The 22341-nt window shown below is 44.6% G+C and overlaps 1 protein-coding gene across 1 annotated transcript in view; it reads right to left on the bottom strand.

The window, feature by feature from the left end:
• Positions 1-2500: 2500 nt before the first annotated feature.
• Positions 2501-22341, bottom strand: part of chrd (chordin) — a 29223-nt gene continuing 9382 nt past the window's right edge. The window contains exons 7-22 of the mRNA XM_015361490.2: positions 21486-21627; positions 20809-20946; positions 19968-20050; positions 16685-16832; positions 13913-14019; positions 13190-13463; positions 12765-13006; positions 11968-12081; positions 10244-10447; positions 9647-9740; positions 8645-8701; positions 8324-8427; positions 7887-7989; positions 6637-6791; positions 6420-6513; positions 2501-5388 (exon numbers count right to left, since the gene is read on the bottom strand). Of these exons, the coding sequence (XP_015216976.2) occupies positions 5321-5388; positions 6420-6513; positions 6637-6791; positions 7887-7989; positions 8324-8427; positions 8645-8701; positions 9647-9740; positions 10244-10447; positions 11968-12081; positions 12765-13006; positions 13190-13463; positions 13913-14019; positions 16685-16832; positions 19968-20050; positions 20809-20946; positions 21486-21627 (2127 nt within the window). The 3' untranslated portion in view covers positions 2501-5320. The remainder of the gene's footprint in view (positions 5389-6419; positions 6514-6636; positions 6792-7886; positions 7990-8323; positions 8428-8644; positions 8702-9646; positions 9741-10243; positions 10448-11967; positions 12082-12764; positions 13007-13189; positions 13464-13912; positions 14020-16684; positions 16833-19967; positions 20051-20808; positions 20947-21485; positions 21628-22341) is intronic.

The following is a 22341-nucleotide window of genomic DNA, read 5'->3' on the forward strand; positions in this document are numbered from 1 at the left end:
CTAAATGATTTTGTATATTATGAAAGCCTTCAAATCATGACATTTCGTAACACTTCATCTCCAGGGCTCAGAATGTGAGCAGACATTTACATTACTGTTAATTGATGTTACATCTTCAAAATACACTGTGTTTGCTCTAACTGTTGGCTGCCTTTGTGAAAAGTCAGAGGCAAAGACCAAATCACAGACAAAAACTCACCTCGGCTCAATCAGCTGGAAAAACTCAAGTAATATTAAAATAAGTAAATGCATCCTACCCATCAGTCCAGTGTTAGTCCATTCATCCATTTTCTAACCACTTCTGCCAATTCAGGGTAGTGGGTGAGCTGGAACCTATCCCAGCGAACAACAGAAGCAAGGCAGGGTACACCCTGGATGGGACGTCTGTTAGACACACAGACACGAACACATACAAGCAGGGACAATTTTCCCAGAAGCCAAATAATCTATCAATATGTTTTTGGATTGTAGAATGAAACTGGACCACACAGAGGAAACCCAGGTGAAAATGGGAGAATATTCAAGCTTTGTGTAGTTTACACCCCAGAAATAGGACCCAGGGTCCCTGCACTTTGAGGCAGGTTTAAAATGGTGTAGGCTTAAATGATGTTCAAGTCAAATGTACAAGTCAAGATAAAAATGTGAAGTAGATAAGATTAAATTATGTAAACATGCATAGTGATGTACTGTACTGTATTTACTTAGCTACAAGTGAAACACATTTAATCTAACTCATGGTCCCTAACTGTACTGTATTTCAATGATCCTCATGGAAAAAGCCCCATGCTTTAAGACACTTGTGCAAAGTTTCAGTCTTATGGGTCTTACAGTATGTACCTTCTTCTTATGGGGAACAATTCCCCCTTTTGTATGTCATTTTGCTGTATGTTGAGACCTTTTGGTTCCTACCGTAACTCAGACATGTAAGTTTATTGCCATTAATCAGCAAGTATCTGCATGGACTACAAAAGCTGCTCCATCAAGGCCCTGTATTGTACCTCTGCATAGCTGGCGTGCTAAACATTCTTACACTGAATGGTTGGAGTTAGTCTCACTGTCATCCCATGATGCCTTCTGTTGTGCACTGTGTTTGTGGTACAGAGGGAGTGTGTCTCTCCCCTCCAGAAAAACACTTGAGAAAACACAACGTGCTTTGTCCTTCTCTGTTTCCCAGTTCTTCACGAGCTGTTTTGCTGTCCCCCACGTTCAGGGCTGTGAGCAATAATAATCAGCCACAGCACTTGTTGCAATTTTTCCTTCGCCGTCCTTCTGGAAAGTTCAAAGGGCACATCTTGAAAACGGTGAGTGAATGATTTTAACTTTCTAGTTGGAAAAAGAAAGTCAAGACCCGAACTGTGGAAAAAAAAATTACAGGCATTTTTCTTTAAACAGCTGGAGTCATGCAAGGGGAAATTTAACAGCATATTTTTAAAACCCTGTTGCGTTATATTTAAAAACAGTACCTGATATTTAAATACAGTGTAATTTCTGAAAGACATGTAAAGAGTGGTCCTGATTCATTCAGGCTTCATCTCCTTTTTCCTTATACCTTTTTGTGCAAATGCACAACTTCGACAGTCACAGAATATTTCAGAACCTCACAGAGGAGACAATTTGATACAGTGCAGAGCTGGGATTTCCTCCATGCTGTGGACGTGGAGGCCCTTGGGGCGGGTAGGCGGGTGCGTGCTGTTTTGCGTGATGCCATGTCTGTTTGTGACATTTCCCCAATATGGAACTCATTCCCAGAATTCCAGACGGAACAGAGAGACTAGAAGGACTCGGGAGGCTGGCGTTGCTCACTGAGCTGCTGCCAAGAGAGCACTGCCGAGCAGGTCACCGCGTAACGAGCACTGCAGGACAGGGGAAGGTGTGTGTTTCGGAGAGTGTGTGACAGAGGGAGAGTGTGTGTTGGAGTGAGTGTGTGACAGAGAGAGAGTGTGTTGGAGTGAGTGTGTGTGTGTGACAGAGGGAGAGTATTGGAGTGAGTGTGTGTGACAGTGTGTGACAGAGGAGTGTGTATTGGAGTGAGTGTGTGTAACAGAGGGAAAGTGTGTTGGAGTGTGAGTGTGTAACAGAGGGAGAGTGTGTTTTGGAGTGAGTGTGTGGCAGAGGGAGAGTGTTGACAGAGGGAGAGTGTGTTTTGGAGTGAGTGTGTGTGGCAGAGGGAGAGTGTGTTGGAGTGTGAGTGTGTTTTAGAGGGAGAGTGTGCTAGAGTGAGTGTGTGTGGCAGAGGGAGAGTGTGTAACACATGGAAAGTGTATAAAGTGTCTCCTCAGTACTTTTCCTTTTAATTCTTAATTTAATACATAGAAGATGTTGTTGAAGTAATATGTCAAAGACAAAAAGTTTGTATTGCAATTTTCTAACTCCACCCCAGCAGTCAGGCAACAACATTTATTTGGAAAAATAAACACGAGGGAGATGTTGGCTGGAAAGGTCAAAGTTTGTCCCAGTGTGTTTGCATGCTTGTCTTGTCTGAAAAGTATTACTGGTAGTCTTCTTTAAATTCATTTGCAATTTTATTTTTTCCACCTCATTACATTCAATAAATACAAAAAAAGAAAAACAAAAATAAAAATTATAATAATTACAATATAACAATAACCACAATGATACAATAGTGGTAAGGCTGCAGGTGAATACAGGGCAGGTAGTGACAACCAGGAGAGGCTACATGCTGTCCTTACAGAAGGGCTTCTCTCCCACAGGACTGACAAGCTGCTCAGTGCCCAGGCATCTCTGATCTTGTCTCCTGAACACCCTCTCTAGCAGGTATGCTGGAATGCAGGATCTGGTATTTCCCCTCTAATGCCTTTATAAAGCAATAACATCTATTTTAATGTAAGATGGTCTCATTAAAGCATTTGACATAGATCCTTATAAATATAACCTTGTTCATTTGTTTGGACTAGAGCACACAAATCCCCCAATAAACCATGACTATAGTGCGCCATGCCATTCCTATGGTCCAGCATAGTTAAGATTGGTGAAAACAGGCAACAGTTCTTTGGCGAATTCACCAAGGTAGACTTTCATAGGGGATTACACGGATGGGTGGAAATGAATGCATTACAAAGGCATTCAACGGCACACACAAAGTCCTTACTGGTGGGCCTCAGAATGTCCCAGGATAATTACAGCACAGCATGGGCAATTTGTTTACTGTGAGACACAAAGACCACCAGTAACCCCCTCCTGGAGGAGGGGGGTCAATCGATTACCACGGCAGCAATACTCTCTGAAGCCACCCAGGAACGCCACGTGCACACAGCCCTGTGGAATCAATTACCCACCCCCAGCCCCGCGCCCTCTCGCCTTCCTTCCCCCCTGCTCTCCAGAGTGTGCTGTCAGTTCCTCTTCCCTTCCCACGGCCCGGCGGCTGGAGAGACCCGCACAGACTGCAGCGCGCCGAGAGAGCTCTGGCCGGCTGCACAGCCCAGGTGCGAACCCTGCCTGCAGCGTGTCTTACTCCACGGGCTCCCTCCCCTCTCCTCCACGCACCGAGCCCCCCGCCTGCACCCCAGAGCACGACACCTCCCCTGAAGAAGCATCACGTTAAATGGCTTCAAGCGGAGTACTGTGCATAACAAAAATCATTTGAAAAACGAAAATCGAAGCCCGACGATTTCTCTCTGATGAACTTTTTTTTTTCACTTCTTCCTCGGCTCAAACAAGCTGCGTGTCTTGTTTTTACAGTTAAGGTGGGAGCAGGGCATACGTGAGCCAAATGGTTTCCAGATTGTCTTCTAAAAAGACCTCGCTGTCTGTTTTCTATCTCTGTGGCAGCTTTTTCGGCAGCTCGCCTGCTTTCTCCATTAGCACCACAATAACACTGAGAAAGCATTAGGGCTCATTTGCACTTCAACAGGTCCCCTTTTATCATTACCAGTTTAAGACCTTTTAAAGTTCTGTTTTTTTTTTTTAAACTCGGAAGCACAGAACGCAGAACAGTGTGGTTTTTGCGCAAGGGATGATAAACAACTTTTTTCCCCAAATATTTACGATGCAACGAACTGATGTTATGCCAAGTGTCTTTTGATGACAGAGAAATGGATTGATTGCAAAACTAGAGGCACCCATGACTAACCTCTTTGGCATGTGTAGGGGTGTATGAAACAGAACCGCATTCGGTTAAGTCTAGTACTGATCTCCCCTCAGAACAACTTTCTGCAATGATCACATTTTTTTTTATAAAGACGTACAAAATAACCAAGGTCACAGCGATCTGGATTTGTCCGTCTTGAGTATTTGATTAAACTGACTTGTTGCTGGGTGTAAAGATTCTGTTCTTTGGAAGGTAAATGACATTAAGCTAGGCAACTGTTTCTCCTCTGTCTGTAGCTCAGCCTGGAACCCTGCAGCCCTGGAACTACTCTCTTTGCCCTTCATCATTACCCCTCATTCCCAGCTCTGTACACATGTGCGTTGCACTCTGCGGGTTCCAGGCAGCCAATTCACACAAAAGGTCCACTGCCACCACCTGAATCAGTTCGTAGAGTTGATTGCACCTAATCTGGCATTATCAACATGCTACAATTGGGATCTGCTGTATATCCTGGGAGTTCATTACAAGCAATTGGCTGAAAATGATCCACTCCCCTCTAAACTGGCAGTTGCAATTCCTTTCTCCTTTCTGTGAATCGTCTCTGGAGTGTGCAACAGCCTGATGAGTTGAGAAATCCTTGAGGTCCAAGCAATATGAACAGCAATTGAATGGGATTTTGATCTTCAAGTGTAAAGTGTGTCTGAATGTCAGCACTTAAGTTCTATAAGACACAAAGACTGTGGCTGGTGAAGGGAGGTTATACAAAAATATAAATGTAATGAACCATCTTCTGTTTTTGAAAAGCTCTTTAAACTATCGTGTCGGATAAAGATCTTGTGCTCAAGAGGCTATGCTTCTGAAGAACAGAGAGTACAGCAAGTCTTTCCCAACCGATCTGGCTGAAGGCAGCGACTTTCATTCTCATCATCTCTTATCATCAGATTGCCGGGCAGCAATTAATCTTCGTGTAAGTGGTTGATGACGTCTTTGGTAATGATTTAAAAAAAAAAACAAAAGGAAAGAAAAATAAATAAAAGCTATTAAGGCAATAGGCATTGTCCACTTTCTTCTTCGTGTTCAGAAATTAAATCCTTCCAGTTTCGATAACGTAGTCCAAACAGTTTGGCTGCCTAGTCCCTTCTTTGCCAGAGCTGTGCATTGTCTCCTTCCTGCTCTCTCTCTGTATGTCACTCAGTGTTTTACCACCGTCCACTCTGCGGGGGTGCCAGTCAATGACCAGTCCAGGATGATAGAGAGAGAGGTTGTATGTGCTTAATATCTCCAGCTTCGCCTTTTCTCTCGTAGTGTCAGCTGTGCCTTCTCTTCTTTTGAGTTAGCGTCTATGTACGAAAAAAAAACAATTCAAATTAAAAAGAATCCTGATATCCCCGATATCTAATGCACCTGCAAAAGTTCTTTAAAGTTGAGCGGGGTAATATAGCCCATGGGGACATAGATCATGAACCCACAGATATTTCCAAACTATAATATGCATCTTACTGTTTCCAAAAGATTTCAGTCATAAGAAGACACTGAAATGCCTGAAGAATGATTATGAATCTACTATTTCTTGTTGTGCTTGTGGTTAGAGGTGTGATATGACTCTCAAGGTGCATTGAGCTTATCCATCCTTAATGTTCAATCAAAACACTTTTTCTATGACCACCAATATTAATGAAAGAGGCACTTTTTGGAGACCTTGATTAGTCAGTGGTGATCTTCATAGTGGCTTACTTCTTTCTACAAGTGAAACGTCTGTGTCACATGCAAATATTTATAAACTCACATATGGATATATATGAGTATGGCTATGGATAGTATAAACAGTATGGGTTTCAGGATATAATATAATGTATTTTACATAATAATGTAAAATCACATTTCATTTCTAATCATATTAAACTATTATAAGGAGGTACAGTATTTCTTGCCATATGTGCAAGCATCTAGCTCGGACATTTATCTAATTCTAGCTGTCAGGTGGCCCACAGTACTACAGACTGTCATGTAATTAACACTCTTCCCTCTCTGTTTTAAGCAATTCAAGTTCCATATTGGCAAATATTTGGAGAAACTCTAAGGTTAAAACCTCCTCTGCAGTCCCAAAGAATATAAGTACCACAAAATGAATGAATCTGGGACCTTAGAGAAGGAAAACTAGATGGATTTAAGGGAAAGACACCATTCCAGCTGCCACTAAAAAGAAAGATAAATGACAGTGCAGATGAGCAAAACTAAAGGCGAAAAGGAGATGTGTTAACTCTAGGCAATCTTGGACTGTGATCCAGAGCTGGGTTCAGTCCCTGTTGTTAAAGTGGTCCAGACTTCAACACCTCCAGGTGCTGAAAGGCAGTGTCTCTGGGGTCCTTACCTTGGCATTCTGGGCAGCATGAGTTCTCTCTCTTCACTATATTACTGCAGGTCAATACAGGGCACTGCTTCCTCTGGCACTTGGTAACCCCGTGCTGAGAATGGAGAAAGAATCAGATTTATCAGCAACAGGGGAGAACATTATTCATTACAAGCAGAGAATTCAGCAAGAGCTTGACACCTCACAACCATGTGAGGCAGGACTTTCGGATACTCACGTCACACCAGCAGGTGATGCATTTCATTTCCCCCAAGAGTGGAACATGTGGGTGCCAGTTGTCGCTGTCCTGGTAATAATTCTTCCCAAATTTGCAGTGGCGTGTCCCGTCAGCCTGCATCATCTCCGTGTGCTCCAGGGAGTCCTTCGCCTCCTCTGTGTAGTGAAGAAGAGAAGAAGAGAGTCTCAGGCAGAGCCACGACCTTGCAGCCTCAAAACTGCCTGCTACGCTACATCGTGTTTTTCGCAGAAACTACATGATGTTGTTCCAGAGCCCTGCCACAGAAAACTGAGAATCCATCAAAGCAGTGTCCAGGTTTCACATGGTCCTGCGGTGCCATCTGGTATTAATACCCCCACTGGGCATGAGTATCTGCACCAGCTATCCCATGAAGCATGAATCCCAAGCCACCAGGTAAAGGGGGTCTCCAGTCAGTTCTCTTTTGAGATCTTTTGGTGTTTTGTCTCTGTTCTAAGGCTGTACATGTTATTAAGGCAAAGTTGCAGAGCACTGAATACTCCTCTTTTATACCCCTTCAAACATGAGGGGGTACAATTATTGAATAAGACTTGTCAGGGGGGTGTCTATATTCCTGAGTGAAAGCTTAGGTGTCTTGGGAGGCTTCCATAAGAAGAAAAAGGTATGTTAGCTCATGTAGCTTATATATGAGCCTCGCGTAGTCTCTGCTTCTTATAGATGACTCCCAAGGACATTTCAGCTGCATACTCTACTGTAGACTTTTTCACAAAAGTTTTTTTTTAAACCAATTATTTTTCATACCATATTGGAAACACTGGCTCTTAACAAACCTATCTCTCAAATGCTCTACAACATAGCAGCCCAGGAGAGCTGAAGACACAATGTGAGTGCGTGTTTGAGTGTGCACTGTCAAGGCCTTTTCATATCGAGAGCCCAGTGATGGAAACGGTGACCACAAGCCACCAGATTGCAGTTCTCGCTGATGAAACACTTCAAACCCAGTCGACCACCGTGACAGGGGGTCATAGTGCTGTGACAAGTCAAGAAAAGATTGGCCAACTTCAAACACGCCCTGCTTATGTTGTGGTCACTGCTGGGCAGCTGCACACAAACCCCTGAGTATAGGGCTCGATGTGAAATCCATGAAGAGACGTTTTCCAATGAAGACGCTCATAAACTCTGTGTTATGATCTATAAGAATGGACTGCAGATGCGTCATGAGCAATTCCCACGTGTGAAGCATGTGAAAACATAGCAGAGTGGCTCTGTACCTGGACACTCTTTGCAGCAGTCGGACAGGTTACGTCTGATCGGTTTACTGCAGGTGAGCGGCGGACAGGTGACTTTCTCGCAGTGTACCTCTCCGGTGGCACCCTAGGGAAAGCAGATGGACAGTGAAGGCAGGGCAGAAACATGGTACTGGAACAAGCCTCATTCCCAGTGCCATCTTCAAAAGATGTATTCATGCACACAGAGGTCTGTGGTTTTGTGATCTGTTCACTTTTATTTTGTCAGCGTCTTAAATCGGTAGCCTGTAGTGGTAAATGCAAGTCCCTACAAATATTTGACTGATGGTTAGGATTGGATGTTTTTGTGCCAAGTTCTCAACTTCTGTTTCATTTAGCAACTACAATCCCTGCTACTTTTCTATCTAACCCACCTTCAAAGTAGCAACAAATACAAAAGTCCAATGGAACAAAAGACTCACCTTGCAAGTACAGATGGCACACTTGATGTACCCGAACGGTGGGACGAAGGGGTGCCAGGTGGTACCAGGGGCGTGCATCTTCTGATCCCCTTCAAAATAGCAACCTGGAATGGAGAAAGATACATGAACCACAATGAGCTTATTGCACAGTGGGACCAGCTGCCCAGGGGGCAAGAGGAAAACTCGCAAATGACAGGGAAGCCATCTGGCCCATTTTCCCGACGTCCGCAGGGGCTTCCTGCAAGTGTGTCTATTCCAGACTCAACAGACTCAACTCCACTGATGGTACAACAGAAATTCCTGCACAGGCCGCGAGCTCACCTTCAGGGTGTTCTTCTGACTTCTCTGAACTTTTGATATCTTTGGATTCTCTCGTTTCTGTAGGAAGGAGAGGGAGAGAAAAGGTGAAATGGAGAATATGTGGTTTTTCAACATACAGTATGATCCTGCATTCAATTACAATCTAGCTTTGGTTAAGACTATGATCACCCTGCTATTACCATTCTCTTGAGCTTTCCAAGATTATATGTTCCCCTCTTGAAGGTTTTCAGGATTCATTTTTGTGCATTCAAAGGGGAATACAGACTGAAACAGGAATATAGGAACCAAGAAATCTGCCTTTAAATGACAACAGGCCATTCAGCTCCTCAGAGCTTGACACTTTCTATCATCAGCTCTGGAAAGCTCTTCAAACATCCCAGAGTATTATTTTCTGCATGAAATCATGTGTTATGAACTCCATCAATGCATCCTTTATCGGTAAGACCTGTGAACAGCTGTGGAATCCTGGAAACAGAATTGTATCCTATCCAGACCCTCGTTGTACCCTTTCCCAATGCAGTACCACAGCCCAGATGGGACATGAGTCCATCACAGTTCACACACGATTTGGAGACACCATATGACCTAGCCAGCATGTCTTGGGAATGTGGGAGGAAACTGGAGACCCTAGAGATTATGAATGTGGACATAGGAAAAAGAGCGAACTCCCCAGAGAAGCACCCTGAGCCAGGAACAGAACCCAAGACCCAAGAGCACTGAGGCAGCAGCACAAATCATCATGCCACCCAGCTGCCCAAAGTATTCATTCACTCTGTAAAAGTATTTTTTCAATATCGATGCCGAATCTGCTGTAAGTTTCAGATCTTGTCCTCACATTGTATGTGTTGATTCCCGTCTGAAATAAACAAACTAGTTCTGAAATTTCTGCTCATTACTCCCAATCGCAGCAGCTGTTTCAGTTTAGGATCTCTGACTGTGGAAGATGCTTCCAAAGCACATGGGGGAGTGGGGGGGTTGCAGAGGGAGAAGGAGTGGCCTTACCCTCACACACGGGACAGCACTTATCCTCTGGCTGGACAGTCTGCTTGCAGGTCAGGACGGGACAGATGACAGGGTCGCAAATAACAGTGCGTTTCTGCAGAAGCAAAAGGGAGGACAATGAGATCTCAAACTCTCTGACTAGCATGGATTAGTACACAGCACTAAACAAAACTGCTCTTTAAATATTTTGTTTACAGCTTACAATTTGGATGTTAATGTAATATTTATATGTTTAGAAAAACTGGATAAATTAAACGTTGACCTAATCAGGACATAAGACCAAAGCCAGGTCCTGATCTCAAATGATGAAGTATATACTTTCAACGCACTCTCCAGATTCAAGTTACTACAGGACATGCTATGTGAACAGAATGAGAGCAATACAGGAAGTACCGAGTTTAATCAAAAGATTTGCAAAGCAATGCAACTTAAAATCAATCAAAAAGAGATCATTTCATCAGAGCCGTCCATTTTTGTTACGTATAGCAGCGTTCTGCCTTGAGCATCATTTCAAAGTATTTTATTGGTCTTAAAAAGCATCATCGTACAGGGTACTACCCCCCTGTTCAGAGTGCCTCCCTGTGGTGGGTACAGTACCTGGCAGCTGCAGGTGAAGCAGTTATTATAGTCAGGGGTCCAGCGGGAGCCGTGAGCTCGGTAGTACCCCTCAAAGAAGCATGTGTTGGGGTCTTTCTTCATCTCCTCGGGGTCTCGCCGCAACTGCTGTGAGAGAGGGTCCTCAAGCTCTTTGTCACTCAGGTCCAGAGCAGGTCCTGCCTCACATCTGTTGGGTACGTGCACCTGTGGAGAGAGAGAGGACGAACAGCGGTGTGTGATTTAGGTGTTCCTTAGGTCACTATACAGAGCACCCACACCCACCTATTAATGTCAACACACACACACAGATTAAGAGCAATTGTCTACAAGCCTTAAGTTCTTGAAGTCTTTTCTGAACGTATAAAAGCAGGTTTAGTAATATTCCACACTGGCACACATTCACAAGGTCAGAGCAAAAAAAGGGTGAGGTGGTTAACATCTTGTGCCAAAGGCCGATCGATATGCACTAAAGATCTCTAGACAGGGACATCAGAAAAAGATTAATCACATCCCAGCACATTAGGCAAAGGGATGAGAGAGAACATGAAATGTAATCAAGTAAACTGAGATGTAAGTAATGGTTCTGACACTTCTGGAGAAACGGTTACAGATCTGTCTTTTGAATCTGTATCACCTAGAGGTACAGTACTCCACAAGAGCCCGAGAGATAACAGGCTCCAGGAAGCAGGGACTCATCCTGAGGCGGCTGGATTGTTTAGGATGTCTTGTCTGCTGGCAGCTCCACAGACCAATATTCCACGCAAACGTCTTGGCTGGAGTCAAGGAAATAAATGCCTTTCTCTCCCAAATCCTTAAGAATGTTTTTCTAATCCATTTTTTTTTCTTTTTTTGAAATATGTTTTCTTTAGAAGATACAAATGCGCCTTTCCCTGTTTTCTTGCGCATTTTCAAATTTACTTCAGCCTACTCTTTCGCCACCCTCCAACCCCACGCCCTGATCCATGCGCCCCACCTCACCCCCGTCCTGGTGGAGCAGAGCCAGCTGTCTCCTTCAGCAACTTACTCAACACATTGGGTTTCTGAGAAGGGGGAACGTTTAGCTGCAGCTATAAAATATTCTTTTTATTGGATTCCAGCCGTTGCTGTGTCCCTGCTGCCTGCCTACCGCCCCTTGTTTCCCTCCTCTGAGGCCTGGAAGAGACCAGCGCAGTGCTGGGGGCTGCTATACCGGCAACCCATGGTTTCTGAGCTCCTGCTGAGCTTGTTTTTCAACAGGATATCTCCCGTGGCTGATGACTGAGGCCCTGCAAATGCCCAGCGGAGGGGCTGCACCCTTGACTCTAATAAAAAAAAAAGCCCAGCTATCCCATCCAGTTGACTAATACAAAAAATCCAGTCTACACCCACAGTATCTGTGAGGATCAGTTTCACAGAAAGGATGATGCGGACAAACTATTCACTGGCGATCTCATAAATTGAATATTATGGCGATTGAATTAAATCAATTTTCGACCTCATATTCCTCTTCCTCAGATTCCCACAACCCTGTTCCATTTCAGTGTCATTAAGGCAACAGCAGGGTTCCTGGGCTACAAGAAGGTACAAATGAGAGGAAACCATTCCACCCATCTAGCTCATTTAGTACTTTGCAGATAATTCATATCAATATCACATGACTTGATGACTCTTGAAAATGTTATCTGGAAATGCCCCAAGACCCCAAGTGCTGGTCTCCGTTGTCACTGTGTATGCTGTTGACTTACCCGTCCTCGGATCTCTCCCTTGGGGTTCAGCTTGGTGCTGACCTGGATGAAGGCCGTCCCTCTGTCCAGGTGGCGGAGGAGCTCCATGCTAAGGTCTTTGAGCACACCCTGAGCCTAGGGACAGACAAATATGGCGCACGGGCAGGGACACAGGTCATTTTCCAGAGGCAGGAGAATGCAAGAAAGGTTACAGATGAGGGCCAGATGTTTGGCCCATTTTGCTTATCCAGTTCTCAGTAGTTCTGTGATCCCAGAAGCCCGTTGGGATTGCTCTTTAATGTCCCCCTCTGACTCAGGAATGAAATCATGACTGGCTGGGTTCTCCACACACCCACAGCAATTTGCGGAGTCTTCCAAGATAAGCAGGCAGTGTGCAGAAACATGCATAGATTTTACCATCACACTTGTGAAATGAAGAGCAACAACAGCAAGAATGGCCAAATATTCTATGTACTATGTAATCTTTTATTTATTTATTTTATCCTACCTAAATGTGCAAGGAGTTACTGGAAAGACTAGTAATTACATTTATGGAAAGCATAATATGACACAGATATAGAGCACCTTCATAAGAAACAGATCACTTCCACTAAACATGAGTTTGGTAGAAGTTCTGTGCGGGTCACTGCCAATTTATCATTGTGCACGGTTGTGACTCTCACTGTGTTTTCAGATGCTGTACACATGCAGTGTATACTGATATGATTGCCACTGTGTTGTCTGTCTGAGTACTATACACATGTAGTGTGCACTGATCTGATTTCTGCTGTGGTCTCTGTCTTTATGTTTTTGCATACCTGGGAGCCATAGAAGCCCATGAGGAGCCTTTTATGTGTGGAGCTGTTGTCATCCAGCTCGCCAATCTCTGCAAAGCCGTGGAGATGAACATTGATGGTGACGTCTTCGCTCTTGCTGAGCCCAGCCACCACGATTTCATAATGCAGGTGACACTGATCGTCCACAGATACCCAGGCATGGCCACCTGCACTGGTCTGCACAGGAGGGGACACAATCTGGCCAGCCAGAGGGACTGGGAGCTCTGTGGAGACACAGATCAGGATGAGCAGAGAAACGCAGAGGCAGCTTTTCAGCACAGCAATGTTTAATATACAGATTACAATTAACGCTACAAAATATATGGTTTTTCCAATCTACTCCTCTGCAATACTTTGAACATATCAACTTTGAAAAGCTGAATGGAAAAAAGGGCAAGGTATCTCACCGAGTCTCCTGGTCTCCAGTCCGTTGTACAGCAGGGAGCGGATCTGTCCTCGGAGCTCCCCCTCCTGGTGGTCAAGCGTAGCCACATTGATGAAGAGCTCGTTCTGCAGCAGCATGTGGATGTGCCGAGCCTCCAGGCGGCTCCAGGCCCCCACCGCCCGGCCCTCCCTGTACTCTGTGCTCAGGTCATACAGCACGTTGCGCTTGCTCCTGCGCCGCGGCTTGGTCTCGATCGTCACGCCAACCACTTTGCTGGACACGCCCACCACTTGCACCTGGACACATGGCAGGGTGGTTAGGGCACTCATCCATTCCCTCTGCCTCTCCCCCCTCTCTCTCACCCACACCCACAACTGTATTCATCCTATCACTTTATCTTGTGCCAAAATAAGACATCTATCCATCATCATGCATGACATATGCCTTGAAAGCCCCATTATGTTATAACAATAGTGATGGTGTAGTCTGAGGCGACATTATTGCAAAAGAATGATTGCAGTATTTGTGAAAATACCAAAATTCCACCATTTTAATTATTTTAACCATCTCTCTCTTAATTCCATTGTGTAGCCTTTTCTTTTTTTTGGCTGCCTCTCTCCGTCTCTCATTTTTGGGTAATGCTTCAAGGTTCCCACAAAACAAAAGACAAAGGACTTCACCCAGAAGTGGTCTGCCATTTCCTGAACTCACGTCAAGTTCAAAATCGTGGGCAGGTTTTTAGTACCTGGTAGTCCAGAGTGCCGTTGTCATGGAGGTTGAAGACAGCGGAGCCCACTGCACCTGTCTTGCCAGGAGTCAGAGCGTCTCCACTGGACAGCACACTCTGGATAGCTGTGGGCAACACGAGGGGACAGGACTGAGGGGGACAGGCAAGACTGGACCGCGTAAGACACGGTAACAACGTGTAACACATCACTACAACATTGTAACCTGGACAAAACATCAGCTTATGCTTTTCCCCGACTGATGACGGAAACACCTGGAGCAATGATGGTAATTAGAGTCACAAGTTCAGTGCTGGAAAAAAAAACAACACAAGTACTGCAGCTTGGCCGTAGCCAAAAATAACCCATTTCATGAATTAATCATAGTATCAAAGAACAAAACTAATAAAGATCTTTAGAATGGCAAGATTCTGTTCACAGGTGGGTTACTGCAAAAATTACACTGAGCTGGGGAACATGCCAAGTTGGTTGTAATGTGGTCAAAAGGCTTGCCCTGCATTTTTAGTCCTTACTGTCAATTCCTCTGCTCCAGCACTCAGCATTGTCACATTGCCCCTGTGGTGACTACTTCCTCTTTTCATGCCAACTGGATGTGCTTATGGCTTAAGCAAATGAAGGTATAACCATCAGCACAATAATATTGTTAATGAACATTTACAATGTGCAGTTTATTTAACAGACACAAGTGTGTTCAGGAAAATCAACAGGATCGGCAGGGCCTCCCAGAGGCTGGGAGGGGTCTAGGCCTCACACAGAAGAGGGGCCTCAGATTTGAAACAAAAAATATTATTTATTTGTTGTTAAATACCGATTTCCCCCACAATTTTCAAGCCTAGCAATTTAGCAATCAGCTTTCGATATGATTATTAGCTTTAGGTATGATTAGCTCCATCAGTTTGGGTTTTACACGCCAATTTGAGATTTGTGCCTCTTTTGGGTTCCTCTGCCAATGCAGAGAATTAAGCAGTGAAGATCAGCAATCAGCAGCTCCCCAGTTTCAGGAGAAGTACAAGAACGAAATCTCAGCAGACATAGCTGATGAGCTGGCCTTCCTCAAGTGGATATATTCCACAAACTCAGATTGCAGGCCAAAAGCACTCCTCCAAGAAATCCTGGAACTTGGACTTTCTTCTGCGTTTCCTAATCTTACAATTGCATTACATTTTTTTGTCAGTCTGCCTGCGTCAGTGGCTTCACGTGAACGTGCTACAGCATATTAAAGCAAATACAGGACTATCACTGCTGTACAACAGGGCAGGAACATCTGAATGGGCTGGCCAGGCGTAACATCAACAACAGCATAGCATGAAAACGTCTGCACACACTAAGGCCAGGAAAGCCTTTATAAAATAAACACTTTAACGGCAAAGACTTGTAAGAAATACAGTTTGAAACCCTTGGGTAAGCAAATTACATTTTGATTTTTGACAAATTAAATCTTGATTTTTTTTATCCTTTTAGTGCTGATGTTGTCAGTTATACTGGACAGTTATACCTGTCTAGCTTCTATGTCTTGAATCCTTTGCATTAAGTAAACGTATGATGTGTATGCATGTGGGTTACAGCCTCCTGATTTGAAGTGACTCTGGCCTCTTTGATTCTCTAAAAGGCCCTGAGGATCAGTGTGAGAGAGTGCTATCACCTATCCAGTGAGCCAGAACCCTCATGATAACTTAGAGTAACAGACAGAAATATGTCATGGTCAGCCTGTTTCAAAAATTGAGACTCATTTCTCTCCTCATGCATGGCAAAACCACCCTCTTAATCTAGAAATTGGAATTGCATTTGACTAAAAATGGAAAATATTGTATTGCTCACATTTAGAGAGGCATTTCTGGTACAGGGGACAGAGGTGTTGCTTCACGTCCACGAGACCTAGCTACTTGTGCTTCGTGTTAGGAGTCAGCTGAAATCTGCATCCCACGTTAAATCTTTAGCTGTGACTTTAGAATGATGTCAACCCCGAGCTAGAGGAAAGCTTGGTCGCCGAACAGAATTCTTCATTCATAGCGTCACACAATTAATCATAAACCTGGAGAGTGAGCAAAGAAAAGCAGCAGTCCAGCAGGCAGAGAGCCTGGCAGCGCAGTGAGGGGAGAAGACAAGGTGGAACATGTGTCTGCTGGACTTCAAACCCGCAGCAATAGCTCGGAGGACTAATTACCAAAAGCAAACCACCAAAATGTTTGTACAATAGCCTAATTGCCATAATTAAGGATCCCTTTAACATTGCAAAGCTAAAACCACAGGATGCAGTATCATTTCCTTCTACTTTAACACTTAAGCTACCAATGAGTGATGCAACTGAAAATAAATCTGCTGTCTAAGGTTTAGGAGAACCTTCCCTACACAACTGCCTGCAAAGAGTGTATTTGTGATAAAGAACAGAAAGTTCACCACATCTAAGCAAGCTTCATTTTCAGATAAACACTGCCGATTTAAAGTAAAAGACAATATGATCTCATGCAGTTATCTTTTACCAGAACTGCAATCTGAGCAGATGGCCCTTTTATTTCCCTGCAATTTTTTGTGCCTAGCTCCACCCTAGAGCTGTAATCCCCCATGAGAGAGAATTTGACCAGGAGCCCTGTCACACCCAGCAGTGTCCACAGCCCTCTGGGACAGGGCTGACTGCTCCCTTTACAGGACACCCCAGGTCACCGTCTCATCTCGCCTCATCCACCCGCTCATGGCTCAACATGCTCAACATGGTCATGCATGAACGCACGAGTGTTCCAGAGGCCGGTGAAAGCGACATTCTGCCCACTTACTGTCGCAGGACTTTCTCCCGGAGATGAACCCCGAAATCCGCCGTGTGTTGGTCCCTTCCGTCTCCACGGCGATCTCCAGCTGACCCCGCGACAGCCAGAAGAGCTCGCGGCTGTTGAGGTCGGTCAGAACCTCGGCAAAATCAGGGTCCTGGGGGTCCCGGCGGGAAAAGACGACAAAGAGACAAAGAACGGTATTCAATCTGAAACCCCCTGGTGGGCATCTTAAACCGTGAAGCCCTTTTAGTCAGAATATCACACCCGGTGTAGCCTGTTTCCACTTCTAAAATGTGAGGACGAAGACATGATGTTGAGTTGTCATGAAGTTAGATCAAGGCTACTCAGTCTGCGGCCCTTCCAATATAGTCCATTTCAGTACTTTGATATAACCAATCCCTTAATCTCTACAGTCCGTCCATTTTCTAAATGCTTTATCCAACAAAGGGTCACTGGGAAGCCACTGCCCATCCCAGCAAGTAACGGGCACAAGCAAGGGTACACCCTGGTCAGCACGCCAGTCCATCGCATGGCACACATAGACACAAACACACTCTCAATCCCAGGTCAGTTATTCCCAGAAACCAACTAACCTTCCAGCATGTCTTTGGACAGTGGGAGGAAACTGGAGCAACAGGGAAACCCAACAAAAACGGTGAAAACATGCAAACTCCACGCAGTTAGCGCCCCAGGTCCAGATTTGAACCTGGAGCCCCAACTCTGCAAGGCACTGGACCAGTGTGCCTGCCTTTAATTTCTGTAAGGAACCTTCTACATACCAGTTAAGTAATAAAGTGGTATTTTGGAACAAATGCAGTGGACTAGAATGGCAGCACTAATTATGTTAATTTGGATTAGTAGATACATTCACACAAGCCCTGAGTTTTATAGCAGATCTTTTTTAACAATCTGGAGAATGTGACTGCAGCCCTTCCAAGACAAACTCGTAGTTTTCAACCTCAGACCTTGGGTTGAGTAATCTTTTCACCAAAACGAGTGAATGTCTACTTCTTGACAGCAATTCTAGATACGCTGTTCCATCGCTTCCATTTATGTTGTCAGGTTCTATTTAAAGAGCTGGCGCAGAAGCCGTCCTCAATTTGTTTATTCCTTTAAGCTTCTTTGAAGGCTTCAGAAGGAAGAAAGAGCTCTCGGTTTGCAGGAATGAGAAAAGGAACAGCTCTGCCAGGAGAAGAGCGCAAATCCCTTGCTGGAAGCTGTGATGGAAATGTCACTGAATAACGGCTTTTGTAGCCAGAAGACATTTTTGTTGTTGGGCATCATTGAAAGTGTGCAAAAAAAACACTTTCTGTGTGAAAGAACTTCAGCACAGAAGAGGGAGAAGAATTATCTGAAAAGCCATCCCACTGAAAGCATAGAAAAAGAGGGTCATGATCCCTCAGGCAGTAGAGTGGAGGTCAAAAAATGCTCCTACCTGTTCTAGGAGAAGAAAACTAGAATGAAAAGAGCTTTCCTCTGAGCCCTCAGCTGCCCCAGATTCGATCTGGGGCTCTTTGTTTGTGCATACCACTGCTATCTGTCCTCCACACAGCTAACCAGAGCACAGTAAGGCAGCATCTCTCTTGTTCTACACATAAATCCCAGCAGATTGAAACCAGATCTCCTGTAACTCAGATTGCTGTGCAGATTTACAGCCCGGCCTAATAACCATTGACATGTGTTTGGAGTGCGTTAGCAGAGCCATCTTTCTGAGCAGTAAAAACAATAGTTGTTGCAGTCCATAAATCTCGAGTGCGGGTGTACACTAGAGGAAATGAACCGACACGACCGCCAGAGAACAGAAGAGAACCGAGTAACTGAGTGGCCTATTTTTTCTTCCGTTTTTTTAAGCACGGCAGCTAATCAAACCCAGTGCCCACAGCTATGTGCGGTAATCCTGTTAATTAACAAAATGCCTAGAATTCTTAATAAATGGCGCCATCAACGCAAGGATAATATAGAGCCCTGATGGCTTAGGAGTGTTCATCTGAGCAGCTCAGTTCGGACCACCTACACTGGCTGCTCACGCACAGCACCTCTCTCTCTCTCAACTGCGAGAGCCACAGGAGCTTTCCAGTCATCGAAAAAAGATCTGCTGCCACTTAACTTCACAGTAATGCTCTCAAGCAGCTGTGCAGAAGTAAGCTGAACTAGGAAGTATCCTCTCAGCTGCTGAATTGTGTTCTTCAATGCAACCACTGCATCTGACACACTACATGGTAGACAGGCACCATGCTCCTTAAGAGTCACAGATCTCTCCTGTATTTGGTCCAATCCAAGCTTTTAACTAGATAATTAAAGTAATTACTGACTCAGCACTTTTCTTCAGTCTTTAGCTTTTGCTGGCTTCGAGGGATGCTGTAACACCAGCTGAACCACAGCAAGGCATCACTCTGGGAATTTACAGCATCCCGTAATGAAACCATCAAGAGCCCCACGTCAGTGCCAACAGGAGGAAGGTGGATGGATCGTATCCACAGCCCTGATCTAAAATCTCAGCAGACATGCTCCCTTTCAATTTAGTGAGTGTCAATCAGCCCCAACACCTCAGCTCTGTCCATTCAAGCTTCTTAAGGCGCCCATTAATAAGGATTAGTTTGATAACAATTACCACATGATGAAAGTGCAACTTCTGCTCAAAACACATTTCCTTTCCTAATTGGATCTCTGCGGACAACATGACGACATTTCTTCCCCTGCCTGGAAAGTTTTTTTTTGCATCTTTTCATTGGCAAAGGTGTGCAAACTGTTCAAATTTCCATCTATATGGTGAGGTAGTGGAACTCAGAGCCATCAATCCATCCATTTTCTAACCACTTCATCCAATTCAGGGTCATGAGGGAGTAACAGGCGCAAGGAGGGATACATCCTGGATGGGACGCTAGTCCATCACAGGGCAAACACCAACACTGACATACTTTCAACCAGGGCCAACTCTCCCAGAAGCCAATTAACCTACCACTATGTCTGTATGTAACCTGAGCACCTAGAGGAAACCCACGTGAGCACGGGGAGAACATACACACTCCACACAGACAGCAAGCGAAGATCCAGAATTGAACCCAGGGCTCCAGCACTGCAAGGCAGCAATGCTAACCACTGCGCCACTGTGCTGCCTGGATCTCCCTGCAGTAATCATAAATGAATCACAAAATAAGTAAAACAAGGAGCTCTCGGACATCAGCTCTCTTTTACAGATGGAAGTATCCTGAGCTGTGCCACGCGTCCCTGAGGCTCCGGGCCGAGCTGGCAGTGGCCTGGGGTGTGTGGGGGGCACAGCGATACTCACATGGGCGGTGACGTTGGCCCGGATCTCCCTCAGCACGTGTTGGCGGTACTGTAGCTGCACGCGGATGGGCACCAGGGGGTGTGCTGTCGGGACAACACAAAGCACCATCATCAACAAGAGGCTCAGCAGGGATCTGTGTCTGCTGACCACCAGAAAGCCCACCTTTCCATCAGTGTAATACATGCCCTCAAACACATGGGCAATGCCATGCAGTAAGGTCACCTACATCTTAGAGCCACATTTCTCACAGGGCTTACATCTACAGGTTTTAAGCATATAAAACTTTTGATTTCTGTTATACAGGGAAATTATCTCAGTACGAGTAATTGAAATGGCAAAGTCTAGGGATATTTATTGAGTCTATGCTTTTGTAGACCCAGGATTCCCTTCAGCACACAGTAGATCTGCTAATTAAACACACAGCTGACTGGAACGGTGAAATGGAGTGGGCTGCCATCACATTCAGATAATTTGGTATTCAAGAGTGGCTTGTGTACAGACTTTCCTCTGGCTGCAGTGATGTGAGGAATAGCCGCAACCCAAGACAACCGGCCCCTGACATGTCTGTGGTCATTACTACAGAACTACTGTGAAATACTACAATGACCTTTAGGATCCTCAGGCCTTTTGAGAGACACAGTCTGGAAAGGTGTTGTTCGGTTCCTGGTGCATCAGAAGGTCCTGCTCTAAGTAATTGGTTTAGCGCTGTGTGCAAGGTTAGAGATTGAGTATAAAGATCTGTGGATATGCCAAGTTCCAAGGGTCCTCCTGAATTTTAAAACAGGCAAATGCAGGGAATTGCCACAGTCTGAATGTTGGATGCTCATATTGTCTCTCTCACCTGCCTCTCTCCTCTCCAGGAGCCCCTGGAACAGCAGGATGAAGTGAAGGTTATTCTCTGTGTCGCTCAGCGTCAACATGGCAATCCCTCCCATCCCAGAGTGCTCTGCCTCCGACGTCAGGGTAGAACTGAAGGTTTCTGGTATGGCAGTAAAAAAAAGGCAAGTAAAAATGTGCTTTGGCTCACATTTCACAAGCAGATGCCAGTTTCTGAGCAATTTCACACCCACAAGGATATTCCAAATCTTTCCATCTTCTGCATTCTGTTTCTGTCCCAGAAAAGTAAAGGCTTTCTTGTTTTTACTATATGCTCTTAAACCTCACATTTAAATTCAAACTGGATTAAGCTGGCCTGCATTGCTTTTACTTTGAGGTATTTAGTCTGACTTGTGATTCCAAAGCACCTACAAACTCTACAGAACTGCATCTCTCTCAGAAGGGACTGAGCAATATCAATTCTAAGCCTTCAAGGAAGCTTAAAGGACTTTACATAAAAGCTCTTTTTCACTTTTAATTATGTAATAATCAGTCCAATTAAATGAAAATTAAGTCTGCTGAAACCATTAATAATTCTTATAATTAATTAATTCTTATAATGGATTTTGATAGTAGAAAGTATTCAGTATGATTTATATACACATACACAGAATGCTTAAAACAGGACTGACAAAACAACACCTGCAAACAGTGCTCTGTGCTTGATGATTTTGCCTTGGATCTCTTCCCTCTGGCTGTTCAGTGTTACCATGGTGACATGCAGCTGTTCCGACCTGAGCAGCCGGATGTACGATTTAGACAAACTCTTCCAGATTCCGCAGATCTGAAGGGAAAAGGCACGATTTTAGTTCTTCACTCACCCGCTGATAACCACACGTAATAACTTTATGACACTCCTGTAGCTCTGGCCTTTGGAAAATCTTCACTGCAAATTAATATCACCTTCTCTGAGATGCCTCTCCCAAAGACTACTGCCTACATGTCTAAAAACCCAGCCACACATGGCGAAAGACGTGAAAATGGGCAGCCTGTGGGGTGGGAGCAGGTTAATGGTTCTGCCAGGTCAGTTTCAGGAGGCATGGTCTGGCTGGACACAACTGGACACCAGGTGACAGGGCTTGCTGTCTGAGAGGACCATTGCTTTGGAGGCAGCAGCAGTCACACTTAATGGTCTCATTTACCAGGAGCTAGTATGTGAGAGTCTACCTAAGCATCAGTAACTAGTATATTTACTCCATTGTGGGACAGGAGAAAACAAGCCAAGACGATTAAAAGACAATTAAGAAAATGGGAAGGAATCTGAAACAAAATTAGGAGAGGCAGATATGACTAGAGTGTTTTTAAGTAGATGGACTGGAAAACCTGCCCTTCATACTTCATGTTGTCAGCAGAACAAAAGCCAGTTAGGTAATGTGGTCTCGTAAAAAAGAGAAAATCCCAGCTCAGAGGAGAACAACTCGTGGTAGCTCCAGATTATTAGTTTTCAATTGAACCCTTTAACTCTCTGTCAAATAAATACACAACTTCCAACAGAAAC

The sequence above is a fragment of the Lepisosteus oculatus genome, chromosome 13 (genome assembly GCF_040954835.1).
Source record: "Lepisosteus oculatus isolate fLepOcu1 chromosome 13, fLepOcu1.hap2, whole genome shotgun sequence".
Lineage (NCBI taxonomy): Eukaryota > Metazoa > Chordata > Actinopteri > Semionotiformes > Lepisosteidae > Lepisosteus > Lepisosteus oculatus.